We start from the raw sequence: 19,989 nt of genomic DNA, 5'->3' as shown, positions 1-19,989 counted from the left end.
ACTTGAATACGCCTCAGCTATTTGGAGCCCGCACCAAGCTTACTTAATTAATATGTTAGAATCAATACAAAATCGTGCCGCTAGATTCATCACTTCCAGATACAGCCGTGAAGAAAGTGTCAGTGCGATTAAATCATCTCTAGGACTCGAACCATTGGTGTTGCGTCGGAAAATTGCGAAACTGTGCCTTTTCCAGCGACTTTATTATAACTTCCCCGAACTGCATGGAAGGCTTCTAATCCCACCAACCCGTACATCTCGTGGCCTTTTTAACTCTTGCAGCATCCAGCGCTTGCATGGCTCAACACTTTCCTTTAATCTATCGTTTTTGCCTAGCGCCATTATAGAGTGGAACAATTTACCAGATAGAGTTGTCAATGAGCGCAACCCCATTATCTTCAAGCAGCTGCTTACTGATCACCTTAAACCCTAACCTTATAATGACCGTACTGTGCCTTCATTCTTTTGCGATTGCCATCTCACATTGTGACTGTTCTGCTGATTTGCTTTTGCATTCTATTCAGTGTGCCTCTTGGCTTTTTTGTTGTTGTTGTTGTTTGTTTGTTTTAGTGCGAATCCACAGGCTGAGTCTTGTAAGAAATTGTAACCATATCTTTGTTTCTATCCTTATCTTCTGTAACCCCCCCTTATGTAATACCCCGCGACAGGGGTCCTTAGGGAAAAATAAATGATGATGATGATGACTTTGTTTCAGTATGCAGCATGCAGAATATACATGCAAGGCAGATTGCCATGAATCGCACTGAGAATCTTAGGCGACGCACTCCAAGAAGAACATGCGATCATGTGGTGTCCAGGACACGGGAGCATCCCAGGCAATGAGAGGGCACACTCCCTAGCTCGAGAACTCACAAACTGAGCGGGGAACCACAGCCCTTTCCAAGATAGTCCACTTACAGCCCCAGACAACCTCAAACACCAACGTCGCACGAGAGGGCACCTTGCTCACCCGCATCGGCAACTCTGGGTACAAGAAGCCCGCGCATACAGAAGAACACAAACACGCACCTATCCCCACTTGGGAAGAGCACACCACATGAATCCCACGCTACATGCCGGCGCTTGTCCATGGTGCTGTGCGTGGCCGTGGCTGCCACATGTGACGTGGGAATGTACAAAAAGACCACAAGAAGCGAACTCGTCTGAGATGCTTACCTCCTCGCCCGGCTGGGGCTGGGGTCCCAAAGGGGCCTCTTGCACTAGGTGGAGAGAGTAACCAGGATCACTGGTGTTCTGAAATAGGGACCCACCCTACCCTTTTCCTTATTCCCCTCTTCCCTCTCAATAATTAGTAAAGTTTTCCTACTCCTCCTCCTCCCTCACCACCCCAAAATCAATGCCGAACTGGATAAGCTGATACTATAGGGAATTCTTGAGCGTGTTGTCCACACCCAATGGGAAACACCTACTGTAACTCCTTTGAAGGCAAACGGAGATATCCACGTTTGTGCCGACTCATCATCATCATCATCATCCTATTTATGTCCACTGCAGGATGAAGGCCTCTCCCTTCGATCTCCAATTACCCCTGTCTTGCGCCACCCGATTCCAACTAGCATCTGCAAATTACCCTAATCCAACTGTCCAATCCAATTATCCAACTGTCACCCTAATGGTCCAACGGTTATCTAATCTACGCATTACATGGCCTGCCCAGTGCCATTTTTTTTTCTTACTGTCTATTAAAATATTGTCTATACCCGTTTTCTCCCTGTTCCAAACCGCTCTCTTTCTGTCTCAAAGTTATGCCTAGCATTCTTCGTTCCATCGCTTTTTACGCTGTCCTTAACTTGTTCTCAAGCTTCTTTGTCAGTCTCCAAGTCTCTGCCCCATATGTCAGCAATGGTAAAATGCACTGATTCTACACCTTCCTTTTCAATGATAATGGTAAGCTTCCAGTCAGGAGCTGATAATGTCTGCCGTATGCGATCCAACCATTTTTATTCTTCTATGAATTTTCTTCTCATAATCAGGGTTCCCTGTGGTTAATTGACCTAGGTAAACATACTTCTTCACAGACTCTAGAGGTTGACTGGCGATTCTGAACTCTTGTTCCCTTGCCCGGTTATTCATCATTATCCTTGCCTTCTGCATATTAATCTTCAACCCCACTCTTACATCCTCTCTGTTAAGGTCCTCAATCATTTGTTGTAACTCATGTGAGGATACCGGGCCAACACCAGGTGGCGTAGAGTCGCAGGCATGAGACGGTAGGCAACTGTGTAGAGTAGCAGACATGGGACAGTAGGTAACGGTGTGTGGTGGGGAGAGAGACACACCCCTGCGTCTGCGCACGGGCTCCATGTGGACGGCGGCCAGACTTCATGTCAAGGGATGTATCACCTCGCCGGCCTGCAGAAGGTGTGGTGATGCCGAGACCCTCGAGCACCTACTCTGCACCTGTCCTGCATTAGCCCAGGAACGCGCTCAAGTTTCGGCCACCTACTGACGGTACGGACTCCCGGCTACCTCAGAAACGCACCTGCTCTTCCCGGCCCGCTACCACTGGCAAGCCTGCTTGAATATGTATACACAAACGGGCTCCTAGACCACTACTAGACTTCGGCCTCCCATAGGCCTCTGCCTCGCTCGCTGGCCATCGGCCCTGCATGATGCTGACATACGTTGCCTGACACCTACTCTCCCTTTCCCCCTCTATCCCCTCATCTTTCATCCCCCGCCCGCATTCCCGATATGCTGCGCTGTGCTCCCATACGGGTTGCAGAATTAGGCGTACTTTCCCTCTCCCAAACCACAAAGAAGAAGAAGAGGACATGGAAGGTGTGTGTGCGTGGTCAGCATGCGGGGAGTGCGCAACAATGAACTGAGTGAGTGAAGTAATCGGCACAGGAAGCCGCGTGCGATGCGGCAGGACGGAAGGCAGACTGCGTGTATGTGTGTGTGCTGAGGATTTCCCGAAATAGAGAGATAGAGAGAAAGGCAAAGGAAAGACAGGGAAGTTAACCAGAGATTATCTCCGGTGTGCTACCCTGTACTGGGGGAGGGGCAAGGGGATGCGATAGGGGAGAGAGAAGGATTAAAAAAAAAGAAAAAAAGCTACACACACATGCACGTACACACAAACTGTTTCTGTGGGCACTGTCACGCAGCCCATAAAGGCATTCCTAGTGTTGTGCAGTGTCACCGTACAATCCTGCGTCACACATTGAAGTCACAATCTGTAAGATAGTCTAGTTTCTTTTAAATACCACAGCAGCGCCTTCATAGCCAATCGCGCTGATGTTCGCGTCGGCCAGTTTCCAAGGATCTTGTTTTCTGTCATTGGGCGCTTGTCCAGTTTGTCTCGGGTGGCTGGGAGGACTGCTCTTTGTGGGTTGAAACAAGAGCACTGACAAAGAAGGTGCGCAATTGTTTCATTGCCCCCGCAGAAGTCACAAATTGGGCTGTTGGACACCGAAATAAAGAACGTACTTGGCAAGTGGGGGCTCATCCAACCAGACCTAACATGGAGGACCAAGAATCGTCTGGTGCCACCCAGCCATTTGCACAGCCTCTCCTGCCTTCTTTGATCATCCAAGGAGTGTTGGCTTCGACCTTTGGGACCACAATGGAAAGGGAGAGACTCGCAGCTGATACAGCTCAAATTCTGCGCACCGAACCGCTCAACAACATGGTTATGCTTGACGAGTCAACTAGCGTGGCTAGGCCCGACGATACAACCGGCGCGGGGCCAGTGCTCAACATCAAAGGTGCGCCCGTCTCCCTGCCGAAATTCAGTGGCTACCAGGACTGACACTCACCGCAAGATTTTCTGGATAAGAGCTCAGAGTACTGCGATATTGCAAGGATCCCTCCTGACCGCCGTTTGCAGTTGCTTCCAGCAGCGCTAGAAAGGTCAGCCAAACAATGGTAGCACTTCTCAGGTGCACACCTCAATTGGCAGTCTTTCGTGCCCGAATTTACAGTGGTGTTTACCACCGTTGACTACAATTTTAAACTAAAAGCAGAGCTAGATCAGCGCACTCAGCATCCGGCAGAAAACTTCAAGTAGTTCATTCACGTCATTGCCGAATACTATGACCGTATAGCGGAGCCTGTTTCAGATGCCGAAAAGGTGGAACGCATGCTGAGACAAGTGCTTCCAACATTCCAAGACCTAACAGCCAGCATGACCTTCGCAAACCTGCAAGTAATGGCAAAAGGGGCCGGCCCTATTATGGAACGCACTTGGCATCGCTTGCACTACACGCCACCGCCACCACCGCGTATTGTACCAGCAGCAGCTGATTTGGCCTTCGTCTATTCATCTCTGCACACCACTGCAATGCCCAACCAAACCCTCCCGGCCCAGCAACAAGAGTCGCAGCTGCAGCCTGCGGCAGTTTCAGCTTCTGAGTGTCCACGGTAAGCGACACTTCATGCTGGAGCGCTGGAAGTGAACCCCTCACCTGTGCCATTCGCTCGCGCACCATGGCAACTATACTTCGGCACCGCAACAACTCGGGAGAGCGCCTCAGAACTTCGAGTTTCAAGTGACGCAAGGTATCCCACGATTCGAGCCGCCAAACTGCAGTAGCACGGGTCGGCGGTGTGGCGGTTTTGGCCACATTGCACGCCGATGCGCTACTGCTAGACCATGCAACCAACCCTGCTGTTTTCACTGCAGTTCTGCGGGACACCTGTAAGGAGATTGCCTGCCAAATAGACAAGTGTAGCCGCTCCTCCGGCCGCCGGCTACGCGACGTATCTGCAAGTGCTCCCAACAGCCGGAAATAAAGAACCACTGCTTGAACTGTTGATTGGTAACAGTGCCCTTTATGCACTCATGGACACTGGAGCAAGCGTGAGTCTAATAGGTAGCCGTGCCATCAGAGCGGCCAAGTGTTTGGGAGCCACAGTCAGAGAAGGAGCACGAACCCTGAGGCTTGCTCAGGGCTGGTCACAAACTACACAATCGGTTCGCTGTCGTATTTGTCGCCAAGGTGGCTCCAGGAAGCAGCGTATTCTTCTTTTGCCGGAGCTGTGTCACGATGTTGTCCTTGGGTGGAATTTTCTTGAGGTGGCAGGTATTTCTTTCCACATGGGCCTTGCCGGATGGTCACTGCACTCTGACCCATATGGACTTATCAAACTTAAAAAGGCACTGAAGCGGCCTTGTGCATCGGTGCTGGACACCGACCTTTGTCAGTCTGTAAGACAGCATTGCAATGCGATAAGCAAGGTCAAGAGCCTGATGCAGGTGTGGCTAGCTCTCTACAGGCACTTTTTGCAGATGTGCTGAATGTATGCCACAATACCACTGAAAGTGGCGAGTGTCATCTAGAGAACCTTTGGGAGGAGCAGAAGCAGAAACTTAATAACATCTTTGCAGACCATGACCATATTTTTACCACTCTGCCTGGTTGCACATCCCTGGTGGTTCACAAAATAGACACAGGCAGCCAGCCACCAGTTAGATGACCAAGTAAGTCAGACCAAGTATTGTTAGTGGATTTGCTGTCACCATCACAGTTTGTTTGGGGCGGGGAACTCCTGGAAGGTGTTTTGCAGCGCCGTCTCACAGGTCTTGGAAGTCATCAGTCAATGGACAGACACGGTGGCTACTGTCTGTGGCGTCAACTCTGGTATCAAGAGGTGCCTGCTCAGGGCAAGACCCATGTCTGCGAAAACCTTCTCACCTTGGTGTGGTCAGTGAAACCTGTGCGTAAACCTTCCCCTCAAAAGCGGGTTGACTGTGACGACTTTGAACGCTCCGAATTGGTCGACAGTTGAACGGCTGTTTTCTCTCACCTAGGGATCTAGGGACGACCGAGTGTTTATAAGCAGCCGTGGTGTGGCTGCTGAATGTGCATTCTGTTTCAGTCATGCTAGACTGATGAACTGTAACGTTCTCATGTAGATGCTGTAAATAAATCCCATATTCCTAGTTCTCGATGAGAACAAGTCTCTCCCTTCAACAATGTCTTCAGCGTGGATGAGTTGGACGACGGCATGGGCCAGCTACCATCTATTTCATGCCCGACCCCAACCATTACAACATGCATTTAAGGCATCTATAGGCGCCACATTGTGGAGCGAAGTGGGCGTCACAGAGTTTCCTTAAACAGCGGCACCTACCCTGCCCCACGTCTACAGTGACACATCTTTGGCACTGCTGAGTTGGCATATTGGCACATACTGAGTGACCCAAGTTTGTCTGATAGTTGGTTTCAAACCCAGTTCCCTCAGCACAGGAGCCCAATGGGCTACCCATTCTACCACGAACTACCAAGTGACCCAGGTAGGCGGAAAAACGGTTAGATACAAACATGCGTGGGCAAACAGAAACAGAAAGTGGGCAAATTACCCTATAAATGCAAACACATTAATAACTTGCAAGTTGGTTACACCCAGTCTAGCCCTTACTAAGATGCTACGGACACTGTCTAGCCTGTCACTGCACACACGCACCTTCAGCGCTTCCGACCCCAGAGACATACAGGTGCATGGGTGCGAACAGAACACATACACACAGTGGTAACAGAACAATAAAACAAAACAAATGCTTTATTGCACGTTCCCAGCACGACGTGCCGGCTTCCGGGATGCTTGATGAATGGGCTGAAAGCCGGCTAGCAAGAAGCAGCGGTATTCACCTGTGCTTAGTGCTGTAGCCTCCATTATTGCTCTATGTTCTCGACCATGGTTCTTGGAAGATGCTCATTCCAGCTGCTTCTGCTCTGGTCGGTCTCTCGCAGTCGTCTCCTCCCTTGGGCACGGGTGGTCCCAACTGGGACCCCGGTTCCATGAGAACGAGAGTGGAGAGGAAATCGGATGTGAACTTGTCGGCTCACCTAGTGGTGGGAGAAACAATGGACTTTGCCGATTGCCAGAGCCTCCAAAACATTTGTGGGGAATTCTTTAAAAAGATTGTCAGTGTTTGGTCATTTGTTAGAATGCAGCCCCAACTCAATGGGACCTTTCCTCTAAGGCCCTTTTCTTTTTGTGCCATTTCAGGTTTCGCTTCGTGTGAGTAATGCCAAGGATTATCAAAGGTATCCAGTGTTAAGAAATTTTTCTGGCGGATGGTTTGAACCTATCCTCATAGTTCTTTAGAATAGCCTCAAATTCATTCCACAGCTCCTGTACTGTGTTGTTGATGAAATATTGTTCAAAATTGTCCAGCTGGAATTTCAGAAAGTTGAGAATTGTCATGAGCATGTTTTTAGTCTTTATCTGTCACTGGAACAAAGTAGTACTTTGTACAATGCATCGTGCCTATGTACCAGTAATTTTATGGTTAGATACTCTGTTTTCTTCTGCAACTGAATGACTATCTTTTTTACTGTATAGAAACACTAAATCCAACAGTGACCGTGAGGTATAAGCCATTCTTATCTCCTTGAATAATTTGGTTTAAGTTAAAGGAGTCTAACAATTTATGAGTGCTGAACCATCCAACGCTACTTTGAGTGAGGTTCTGCCAATTTTTCAATTGTTCGTTATAGTCTCCTGCCATTATTAGGTGTATGCTCCCGTTTACATGAATACAAGAAAATGTGCTCTTTGGTATGATCGGTGATCTTTGTTTGAAACAGAACGAGTTCCGACGTTGAACATCACAAAGTGGGTGGTCCACAAAATTGGTGAGAACAGGAGGGAGAGAGCAGCCAATTAGAAAGCACTGAACTCCCGGTAAGTTACGTGCCTCGTTTGCCGCCGGCTTGGGGACAATATACTAAATAACTAAATGTTTCTAATCTTAGAATGAATAAATTTTTTATATGAAAAAAAAAATGTATTTTGTTTCTCTAGCCTAAACACCTTCTCAATAATACTTATGGCTACTGCAATTCATTATTATTAGTTTCTCAGCATGGGCGCTAGGTGGTGTCATGCACAGAAAAAAAGAAACAGGAACAGTGGCACACTTTTCAAGAGGCAGCAACATGTCATTGCACCGCAATGTCTGACTGGGCCACCGGATCTCGGTGCATCAGAGGGAGCTGTTCAACGCACTGTTCATTTCGACAAACGGAAGTGACATGGGAATTCATTTCTTCCATCTCTTCAAATGCATTTCGCTCCTTCAACCGCTCTGCTTCCTCATCGAGCAACGCCCACACAACAGATGAAGATTCCATTGCAAGCACCATTTTCTTGAATTAGACTATGGATTGGATCCGAATGTGCCATTCATAGCTACAGCCACCACTTGGATCCAACCCAATCCACAAGACATGCTATGCAAAGCCAGTCCCATAGCGAAAACATGACCACTCGAACGAAACAGCTCGCATCACGTTCTCTTCCTAGCAGACGGCATGCTTGCTTTCAAAATGATTGACAGGAGAGTGTCGTCAGTTTGACTTCACCAAAAATGTGGCCGCGCCCAGCGACTGACGACATTGGAGCGGCCTAGGCCATTCGTATTAAGCGAAACTGAATGCGCATTCCGAGCAGCAATCTCCGATCGCACCCCAGTTTGTCTGCTAACTTGGCGGGAAATCGAAGCTGATACACTGCACTTGCAAAATAGACACCATTTTGTGATGTAATCTTACACTAAATTGTTTTGGCTGTGTCACAATGAACCACATTCACACATCTCTGAGATATTGTACACACTCCTCAACTGTATGTCTTCTCTAGGCATTCATATCATTAGATCAGTATGTGTATCACGGGCAACCAGGTTTTTGTGATTCTATGAGAGCTTTGTGAAAGTAGCAAGAATTCCAGATCAGTCGTGCTCTCAGTGATGCTGATTTTTGAGGGTTTGCTTATGTGTTAGGTTTCACATGAAGATAGCAAGCCTTGTGCTGATGCAAAATGTGATGCCAACTTCATAGGGTTCCTGTAGCCTACATTCAGTGCATCACTAATGCGATTGCGCACATGTACACAGCAACTATTAATACTTCAGATCAACCCACAATGGTTGCTTATAGTGGCTATGGTGTTGTGCTGCTAATCATGAGGTCGCGGGATCGAATCCCAGCCACAGTAGCCAAATTTCTATGGGCGGGAAACATTCGTGCACTTAGATTTAGGTGCACGTTAAAGAACCCCAGATGGTCAAAATTTCAGGAGTCCCCCACTACAGCATGCCTCATAATCAGATCGTGTTTTTGGCACTTAGAACCCCAGAATTAAAATTAATACTTCAAGTGATAAATTTTGACATGAATAGCTTTATATGCCATGCGCAGCGCCTATAGGGGCACCATTGAAAGCCGTGTAGCGGCGGCCGTTGGAGCTGCCGGTGGGACCCGTGCAGGAGACGCCGGCTTCCATTGCAGGCATGACTGAAGTGTGTGTGTGCAATTTGCCGCTGGTGCGCGCCTTAGATAGTTACTTCTGCAGTGTCAGTGTGTGCAAGGAAATCACGCTGTACAATAGTGAACATGTGTCTGACTTCACGGCTGTCTAGGACGACATTGTCTCCTAACGCACTGTGGGGATGTGCGACTCATGCATCCCCTGATATGTTGTTTTCCCGCATAGCTCCCGTAATCCGGCTTCGCCGCATGGCCAGGGTGTCTACCAACCGGGAATTCTCGGGGAACTTGAATAGTCTGGAAATACTCAGGGAAACCTCAGGGAATTTGTGCTTCTATCAGGTAAAATTAGCTGTAATTTTATTAAAAGGGCACGAAAATCGTGTTAATGTTGGCTCCGGAACAGAGTAATCGCAACGAATCATCACTGACGCCGTGTCATCGGCACGAGGTATTGCCAGAGTAGTTAACGACCGATTTTCCAGACGCCCGATTTTTCGGACATGTCCGATAATTCGCACGGCTTCGCGTCACCACCACGGCTCCATAGGGTCAATGTACATTGCCCTGACTGCAGGTCTGAAATGGCATTAATCAAAGCCACCACCGCCGCCATTTTGATTATCTCGCCGCCTCGAACCGGCACTCGCACGCAGATCCACTCGTTGGATCCACTGGCAGCCGTAGCCACCATCGCGGCAACGTTAGGCCTAGCTGCTTCTACGTTCGCTCTTAAGCTTCTTGCCGTGCGGTGCCTTGTTTTTCATTGAAAGAATTCGGCGCTGTCAGCAATAGCACCGACTTCGCCTTTCTAATCCTAGCGATTGGCTTCGAAGCTCGCGAAGCACAGCGCGTTGCGTAATGCTAGTTAGTCTCCGAAAGTTAACTTCGCCTCTGTACAGCAGTGGTACGCAGTGAAGCATAACAAGCGTGGGAAGGGGCTATTGTCACGGGACACAGTATGTATTCCTTAATTATACACGCGCGCACCCCCGTCTACTGTGACAGTACGAACACCGATATGCCTAGTAAGTGTACTGGCAGGCCTTAAGAGCTTTCTCGGACGTGCCTGTGGCGATTTGAGCCCTTAAGGGCAGGTAAAGACATGCATTCATTTTTTTTTGGACTGCCTGGTTATTCGGATGGTTTTGCGGCCCCTAGGGAGTCCGAAAAATCGGAAGTTGACTGTACAAGTGACCAAGACGATGCCTCAAATGGTCCATGGGGCGAACACATGGCGGAAGGAGGATGAAAACAGAAAGGACCGATGCACTGAGGAATTAATGAGAAAGGAAGCGTGCCGCTGCCTCTTCTAAAGAGCTTGAGCTCAAAAAACAAAGCGTTGGCTGATGCCGAGATGCAGGTGTCCCACATCCAAACTGATCCAAACCGAAATAAACTCTTTAAAGAAGTGAAACCCAGCACTGAGTTGTTGTGTATGGGCTGAGAGTATGTCAAGACAGTTGAGGTTGGCTTCTTAGCTGCTGAGAGATAATCTTAGTTGTGAGAAAGTTCAGGCCTCATACCGATGAGCATGCTATCAGTTGATAGAAATAGCTTGTATTTGAAAATATTTACTTCTGTATGCATCCCCTTTTCATTCGTATTTGAATATGTTCAACTCAATTTGGAATGGGTTTTACCATATTTATCACTGTGCATTTTACTGGCACCTTCCTTCTGTTTTATTTTTGAATAAAATAGATATTACTCCTTACTATTCAAACTTAAGTCATTTTTTTGTTTCAACGTGCTTACTAGAGAGTGACGGCATCAGGCATCATGGTGTCAGCCCGTGTTGACATAAAACAAAGTTCTGGCTCATTCAGGGAATTTGGCAAAGGTGCTCAGGGAAAACCTGGAAAACTCAGGGAATTTAGAAATGTCAACTTGGTAGACACCCTGATGGCTTTACGGCAGCGGTGGGTATGCTTGCAGGGTAGTACGAGAAATGGCGCAGGTGTTGCTCTTCTAGCGCCACCTAACGGCGTGGTTACTTGGGCGCAAAAGGGAGAAGGCTCTTCCTCTTTGGCTTGGAGTTGGCAAGCGGCGCGGACATTCCGTGCATGCGCCGATCCATGCTTCTGCGAGACCGTCTCACAAGGCCTACATCAGAATGAACGAACACGATCGTTTGAATGCGCCACCATTTGCGTGACCATACGCACGAACGACTGAGCATTGGTGTTCAGCATGGGGTGAACATATTCGCTCGCTATCTGGTTGCGGTGAGTCAGGCTTCCGCGATTTGTCACATGCCCATTGGCATGTTTTCTGGATAGCAACTCGGCTAGCAAGCATTAGTGCATGAAAGGCACAATAAATGTCCTTGCACTACTGTGTTGTCATTCCTTTGTTCCAAGAGCATGGGTGAGAACCCTGCAGTGCCAAGTGTGTGCCTTAAATTTGCATCAACAAGCTTGCCTAAGAAATAGAGCTTGTCCCCAGTATGCTGCTTTCGTAACACCACGGTCGCTAATGGCTTCATTTATTGGCCCGTTAACCAACATTCTTTATACTCACATTTGCTTTTTTTACATGCTGTGTTTTTTTCTAGTAGGTTGAGGAAGCGGCGTCGCATCTGTGAATGGTTCATACAGGTGCAGCCACGTGAGAAGCCAGTGACAGTAAAATTTGCAAACCAGCATGATGAGCTTGAGAAAAATAGCACATATAGGACTGCGGAAATAATTAAGGGTTTGTTGTTTTTCTGCTTGCGTCTTACCACTGTCTGCACAGCATGAATTTCACATGTTCCATCATTAATCAAGCAGAGCGTTTCGATGATTTCATGGGAGCACGCGAGGGAGATATTGGAAGATGCCAAAGCTGAAAATTTGCCTCCCCAGTTAGTCAGGATCATTTTCCTTGTATATTTTATGTTATTCTTTAGTGTCACCACCATTTTTATTAGCATCACCCTCGCACCCAAATGCAGAATTAAACTGCATGTTGTACAATGGAACCCCAGTTATACGTCCCACGGTTTTGCGACGACCCGGGTTTTACGACGGATTAGCGCAGTTCTGCCGAAGTCCCCATAGAAGCAGTGCATTAAAAACCCCGGTTATCTGACAGAATTTTATGCCTGACCCGCATTATATGACGACCCTTGCGAAGCGCGGCATGGAACGGCGGATGAAAGAAAAGTGCCGCGGGTCTCTTTGCTCGCTCCATCTCTCCGTATGTGGAGCGCTTGACAACGCTCTACCGGTGCGCTCCAGTGCAGCTTTCTTCCCTGCCTCGTCTCATCATTCGTTTCTCTCTTCCCCACCGGCAGCCAACCGCGACGCTCTCATTGCTGCAATAGCGCCTTTTCCGCTCCGCAATCACTTTCTCCCCCTTTTCTCGGTGGCATCGCTTCTTGTTGCATTGGGGAAGCATTTCTCTCCCCCCCCCCCCACCAGCAGCTGCCCACGACGCCCGCTGTGCTGAAATAGCGCCTTTTCTTCTCCCCAATCACTTTCTCCCTCTCTTCTCAGCAGCGTCGCCTCACATCACGTTGGGGAAGCGTTTCTGTCCTTCCAGTTTCCCAGCAGCAGATCCCTGACAAGGTACCGCGGAGAGGCCTAGGTTTATTGCACGTGTTCTTCGTCATAATCCTAGCGACCAGTGTTCAGCGGAGGTTTTGAGTTGTGCGGAGCAAGGCGACGCCTGATGTCCCGAAAGCGGACAGTTCTGTCGCTCAGCGATAAGCTGAATATTATAGAGGAAGTGGAATAGCAGCATGGAGCCACGAAAGCCAGCATTGCCCGGGATCTTAAGATACCCGAATCTTCGCTTAAGACGATCCTGGCAAACAAAGCGGTGATATTGCAGAATGCCAACAAGTTTGGGCTCAAGCGGAAAGCAGCAAAAGAAGGACAGCATGAGAAGTTAGAGAAAGGGTGGTATTATTTACCATATGCAGCCCGAGCAAACTCTTGCATTTAAGGGTGACAGCTGTCATGGTGGCAAATGTAGTAAAGAGCGTGTGACGGCACTATTTTGTGCTAACGAGGATGGTTCTGAGAGGCTGCCTGTGCTCATTGTTGGATGGTTTGCAAAGCCATGGCGCTTTAAGAACTTGAAGACACTGCCGTGCAGCTGCAACTTCAACAAGGCATGGATGACGTCCTTGCTCTTCAGCAATTTTTTTGCAGCAGCTTGATAACAGAATGAGTGCTAAGGCAAGGAAAATATTGCTTTTCATGGACAATGCACCATGTCACCCACCCAATACGTGCGAAGCACACTCACTATCTCGTTCAAGCACTGTGACTTTAAGCGAGAGACCTGCCTCCTCTGCTGGGGACGCAACAACCTCGATGCCGCTCGAGGACGATGCAGGCTTCGCCGCCGCCGATTTCGAGAGTTTAAACCTTACCACCATCTTCGCTGAGTATGTGGAGGCCAACAACAATGTTGCAATTTGCGGCGAGGTGTCGCTGGATGACGCCATCGAGGAGGCTTTGCCTAGTGCCGACACTGCTGCGACATTGGACGAAGACAACGACAATGCCACAGATGCTGTGCCTGTGCCTACCAGGTTCGCTGAGGTGCTATGGCATATAGACGGAATCCAGAACTTCATTTGTTCACGCGACGCCGCAGAGGACCTCCTTTTGGATGTTGCCCAATTAGATCTAAAGCTCTTGGTTCACGGATCAAACAAGGTCCAAAAGAAACTTACCGTTTTTTTTTTAATGTTCGCGCCGGCTGGCAGGAATCGTGGCAGTGGGCAGTGGAGTGCCGTGAAAGTTCGTTTGAATAAAGCATGATTGGTACGTGTACTGCAGCATTAATTCTTATCGCATTTACCTTTTTGGTAATTTGGGTTTCCAAGCCCTGCAGAGTGTGTTAGTAGTTTACATTGAAGTTTTCATAAATCTGTCGCGCTAAATAAGTTGTATATTTATAGGCATAATTTATGTTCGGATTTTATGACGCCCACATTTTATGATGCTCTTTCGCGGTCCCGAGAAAGTTGTATAATCGGGGTTCCACTGTATCAGCTGTTGTAGTGCCCCGAGTCTGAATAGCCAATGCAGCTCTTTTTAATTAGTTAAAAGAGTATGCTTACACAATATTAGCACTTTGAAAGCAAATATAGAGCATGGCAATAATTAATTATTGTAAACCACATGCTGCATTGAAATCATTTTCAAAGAAGAGACAACTGCAGTGAAGTAACACGAACATATATTGACCTATTTCATGTAAAACAAGAAAAAGAGACGAAGCACTCACTACCACCACTAGCAAGAACAAAAAAATAAAAGAAACATGAAAGTTTCAGAATTGACCACAACGCATGACACAGCTGGGCTAAAGTGTATCTGCATTAGTTGCAGACATCAGGGCTTCGAAACTTAGGCATTTCCCATTACTGCAAAGTGATGTTCAGAGGCATTCAATACATGGTTGAATGCCCTGTCAAAAGCCTTTAATGGTCACAGACGCCAGGTTTTACAGCCAATGTGCAGATAGCTGAGGCGAGTGTACAACGAACATTATATGCTGCAGGCCGCATTTCAGTGCCATCGATAGGTAGAGCAACAGCCGATTGCATGCAACGCATGGGTGATTGCGTGACGTTTTATTGCGATAGCAATTATATGGACACTCCAGGTGCATTTCTGTCATCGGCATTGCTGTGAGGTTCCGTATGAGTGAAACCGTGTGAGAGTGAGCCGGCGAATGTGGTTCAATCTTGCGTGCGTCAGCGAGGAATGCGGCCCAGATGCATGCCCTCTCCTGTCACGCACGAAGCAGGGGAGTCAGGCAAAAGAGGAGGGGCGTTCTTCTCTGGTGGCTGCTAGGGTACCGTGATGTCCTCCTCACCCATTGCTCTGTAGTGCGGAGACAACCACGGCATCTATTACGACGTTGTCTATGCGAATCGGCAATGCCGTAGTAGACACGTTTGGCAAATGCCGTAGGGACGCGTTGCCGGCACTCGTGTGTCTAGAAAGTGATCTGCAATGTGGCCAAAGTGTGCGCCTGCGCGGGACTCGTCTTTAAAGTGGTCTGCGATGCTAGCAGAGTGCACATACTCCGGATAGCTTCGTATGTGCCATGCTTCCGACGTTTCATTCGCATTGAAGCGAGAGATGCAAGAAGATCAATTCGCTTGCTGATGCTACGATTCCTCACTCCAGAATTTTGACAGCAAGTTTCCACGTTTATTGAGCTAGATATGTTCATATTTACCTGTCTGCGCATGACACATTGCTGGTTAATTTAGTTAAAACACGTTGGCAGGATACTTGGTTTGAATCCATGATAGAATGTGTAAGCACGGCTGAAAAAAGACGTAGAAAGGAGCAGACACACACAGACAGCCCTGTCTGTGTGTGTCTGTTTCTTTCTACGTCTTCATTGAGTCACGCTTATATATTCTATATTTGTGAATTTAGTTAGTAAGTGAGTGTTTACATTTATACGGTCCCTAAAACTACTATCCTTACTTCGTACAGCTATCTACTAATTTGCTATCGCAATCAGTACTTCACCTTTCTGGCAGAACTGCGAATGTCTTTGAAGGCGCCGTCACTTGCTTTTTAACACGTAGCCCTTTGTTCAAAGCATCTAAACACAATGAGCACTTCACAGCTTTGTTCTGCCTTTTCCGGCTTAAATTTTGCATGTTCTTTTCTCTCTTTTCTTTCTTTTTTTTTTTTCAAAGGGGGACATCATCATTTAAAGGGGGGCGTCTCATCACTAACAACAACCTAATTTATCGTATCTTCTGGACTGTAGACGAGGCGATGAAGTTTAAACGACCTGCCTTGGTTGCTTATGCCTATGCTGTTGGACTGCTAAGCACGAGTTCGTAGGATTGAATCTCGGCCACCGTGGCCGCATTTCGATGGGGCGAAATGCGAGAACCCGCATACTTACGGTAGATTTGGGTGCACGTTAAAGAACCCCAGGTGGTTCAAATTTCCGGAGTTCCCCACTACGGCGTGCCTCATAATCAGATCGTGGTTTTGGCACGTAAAACACTATAATTTAATAATCTAATCTAAGTTTAAATGTGGAAGCGCTCGCTGGAGGTGCCGTGACATCAAGCAAAAAATAAAAACACATTTATCGCTCTAAACCTGCTGTAAACAAAGTGCGGTTGCTTATCTTATCCGTCGAATAGCCATGATCCACTGCCATCGTTGCTCTTGCTCGCGAAGCAGCACAGAAAACTAAGTGTGTGCCTGTCGAGTTTTCGTATGTGTTAAAGCACCCAACTACACAACAGCTGTTTGAAGACATCGCTGAAGGCTGACAGAAGCGTTAAATTACGATCAAGTGCACACATGCATAGGCGCTAATGGGAACAGTGCTTGCCTGAGCCCGCCTACGTTTCACAGCCTTTGCGACAGGTGGCATTGCCGGCGTTTTGCGCATGGCATATTGCTGAAAAGGGGAATCCAAGAAAATTTTTATTTTCTAGCACTTTTGTCCAAAGTGTATGGCACTTGCAACATTAGCTATTACAGTATTGCATGGGATAGGACTAGTGTCATGGAAGGCAGTGTTCACTCAATGACAACTTGACACGCTGTACTTTGATTTTTACCTTCAATTTGTTTGTGTTGCTTCGCAGGTTGTTTTCAGCTTCACTGTTCTGCTTAGCCCTTTTTAGTATTGTGCAACCTCGTGTGGATTGATGTGAAACAGGAGAAGGGGCTCAGACTGTGGCATACGTGTTCATGAGTGACTGCGTATTCTGCTGATAATTAAGATATCTTCACATCACTGCACCAGGTTTCCGTGAAGCTGTTTTTTGACGTGAGTGCTCATGGTCCCCTGCGAGTTGTTCACTCGCACTAGCGCTTCATCATACAAGTGCTCACGCATCGTAGTGTGGTTGTTTAGGGTCTCATAATAATGGACATTGGACTTATAAGGAAGCAGAGTATAAACAGCTCCTCCAGCATAAGTGCTGGTGTTTGTTTGTGCAGGGATCACTGGTTTCATACAGAGTAAATCACAAGTGGTTAGACTGCAGCGGTGCTGTGTTGAAGAATAAATATTTTTAAATAAAGGAAAGGCAGAATTCTCTTCATAGAATGGGGTAGTTTCACCCACTTAACGAGATGTGGTGCCACTGTTTCTCCTACAGAAAAGATTTGCAAGCTTGTGTGTATTTCTCCTTTGCTTTGGTTGAAAGAGACTGCATCCATTGGGTTCCAGGTGGCCAACTGGGAGGAGGCTGTGGCACCTCTGCCTCACTTGGTGACACGACCCACAGACGGGGCACCTCCTTCAGCGTCTTGCTTCCTGCACACCAGCTCGTGCTGGAAACCTCGCTTCACACCTTGGGGCACCCGTGGCTTCTCTGATGTGCACATGGTGGCACGGGCACGGAGAGCTGCATCCATTGGAGCTGCTGGAAGCAGTGCTCGTCCATCACAGTTCACCACCAAAAATAATGCAGAGGTAATCTGCCTTTTTTCATTTCCAACTGCCTCTGAGAAGAGCTCATTGAGCAGCAGCTGGGACTCTCCTTAGTGACATCTGTTCTGAGTCGCTGCACATGCAGAGAAGCCTAAATTCAATGTTGTATAGTAAAACTTTGTTAATTTGGATTTCACAGGACTGGAAAAAAATGTCGCAATCATGTAAATGTCATATTGTCACCTGGTAGTGACTGTGAAGAAAGCAGCCAAACTGAGAAAGACGAAACTAGCGTTTTATTGGGCGAACTTGTGCCCTCAAAAACAGGCTACACTCAAAGAACGGCGACAGCGGCGAACACAGTCGGCGATCGGCGAAAATCTGATCAACGGGTCAAGTGCGTTGGCTTTTATACATCAATCGTTGAATGTTCCAGACTAATCGCTGGCACCCGCGCGCCTTCCACACAGTTCTACATTATTCACGTCGCGCACACATGCAATCAGATTACACAAGGTTCGGTCACAGACAGTGGATGGAACTATCTATAACATTGCAGAAACTTGCCACACATGCAAGCGCGTCCTGTGCTGTGCGATAACATTTGTTCGGCAGTGAAACGTGGCGCCCGATGAAGACAAGTACACGTGTCAATATTATCAATGGTATCAATAGTACAATAAAAAAATGCCCACCAAATCAACACGCATTTATGTACTGAATTAATAAACAAATCTTGTTTCTATATTGAACAAAAAGGTGTGGAAGCTGCAATTCTTGTCATCTTGTGACTGATTAGTGCTCGCAGTCGTGAAGGCCTCGTGACTTCCACCCCTGTGTGGCAGCGGCTAGAGACCCATATCTTGATCTCAGGCATGCTTTTGACTTCTGCGGGCACATTCTGATTATTTTAAAGTGAAGCTTTCCTTGCCTCTTCCTTTAACCTTCCCACTGCTGCTGCTGCTGCTGACTGGCTGCTATCTTGCCTAATAGCTCATACACAAGACTTTCTGTCTTTTATCTATTCCCATAGTTTTACTCCTACTTATGATCATTTCTTTGTTGTCGTCATTCTATCGTCATCATTCTGTTGTAGTGATCCCACCATCGTCCCACCATTGTCATTATGCCCACAGCATCTACTTTGAAAGGGTGAGCTAGGTGTAGAATAATGTGCTGGTTGAACTGCATCTGTCAGGATTGGCATCATGTTGTCATGCCATTGTTGTCACACCTGATATGTCATGAGCCATACACAAAGTAACCAACAGAAGAAAAAATATGCTTATTTAGCACATGTTCTTTTTATACCTTTATGCCATGATGTCACTGCTAATGTCATGCATGACAGGCAAGAAAGTAAGATCCTGAATGCTATGTAGCACTCCTTTCTTCCATAAGTTGAGCTGGACCGGTGGACGTTGTTCCCTTGTTAACCTACAAAGCTTGGGTTGCTGAAGAAGTGTGGGTCTGTGGTCTTTTGGTTGTCTGTAGTTATTGATGACAACATTGTGTTATGATGTGTTCATTTAAGGCTCGACCATGGTTTCAACTGGTCTACATGATATCAAGGCTGTTCACTGAGGAGGTTCACCGTTGCCATAACTATCAAAATGATAAGCGATGACGTGACCATTGTGTAGTTTGAAACTATTCTGTCCACCTAGTATTTTTCGAATATTAAGCTGTCCAGCCAAATCACTGATCATAGCGCCACACTGCTGAATGTTTGCATCACAAACGTACCAACAAATAAGATTGCTTCAGGCCTATCTTCACTTGACCTTAGTGACCACTTACCAGTTATTGCTCTTTTTTCTATTATACCTAATAAACCTAATTTCACCAATGTATCACAGTGTGTGACGTATTGATGTACAACAACGTATCGCGTCATAAACCAGCTCACACTTGAAAAATTTTGCTCAGAAATAGTGCTTATGATCTGGTCTTTTGTTTATTTTGTTTTGTGCAAAACAGTATTCTGATCGCGCATATAGCATTTTCTTTTGCTATCTCAAAACATGTTATTACGGCAATTTTCCTATAGTACTGCACACATTAAAAAAAATAAATTCAAAAGCCATGGATCAGCACTAGTCTTCAAATAACAAAAATGAAAAACAACATGTATCATAAGTTTCTTCAAACATGTGACGTGGCGGCTCTAAAAGAATTGAAAACGTATTGCAATTTATTAAATACCAACATACGGAAAGCTAAGAAGATTTATTATGGATGCCTATCCGTCAAGATTTATGATGATCCTTGTAAATTGTGGAATGCAGTGAATAATGTGGGACAATTTGCGGAAAGCAAAATGCATATTAACATCAAACCCTTCTCCCAACGCATGAGCGATGACGCAGCT

The 19,989-nt window shown here is 46.9% G+C and overlaps 1 protein-coding gene across 5 annotated transcripts in view; it reads left to right on the top strand.

The window, feature by feature from the left end:
• Positions 1-19,989, top strand: part of tweek (transmembrane protein KIAA1109 homolog tweek) — a 703,556-nt gene that overhangs the window by 266,219 nt on the left and 417,348 nt on the right. For all 5 annotated transcript variants that reach the window (XM_075687924.1, XM_075687922.1, XM_075687923.1 and 2 more), the window contains exon 23: positions 17,415-17,660. In XM_075687924.1, coding sequence (XP_075544039.1) covers positions 17,415-17,660 — 246 coding nt within the window. The remainder of the gene's footprint in view (positions 1-17,414; positions 17,661-19,989) is intronic.

The sequence above is a fragment of the Dermacentor variabilis genome, chromosome 4 (assembly GCF_050947875.1).
Source record: "Dermacentor variabilis isolate Ectoservices chromosome 4, ASM5094787v1, whole genome shotgun sequence".
In the NCBI taxonomy this organism is placed as follows: Eukaryota; Metazoa; Arthropoda; class Arachnida; order Ixodida; family Ixodidae; genus Dermacentor; species Dermacentor variabilis.
This window is presented reverse-complemented; position numbering and strand designations above follow the sequence as displayed.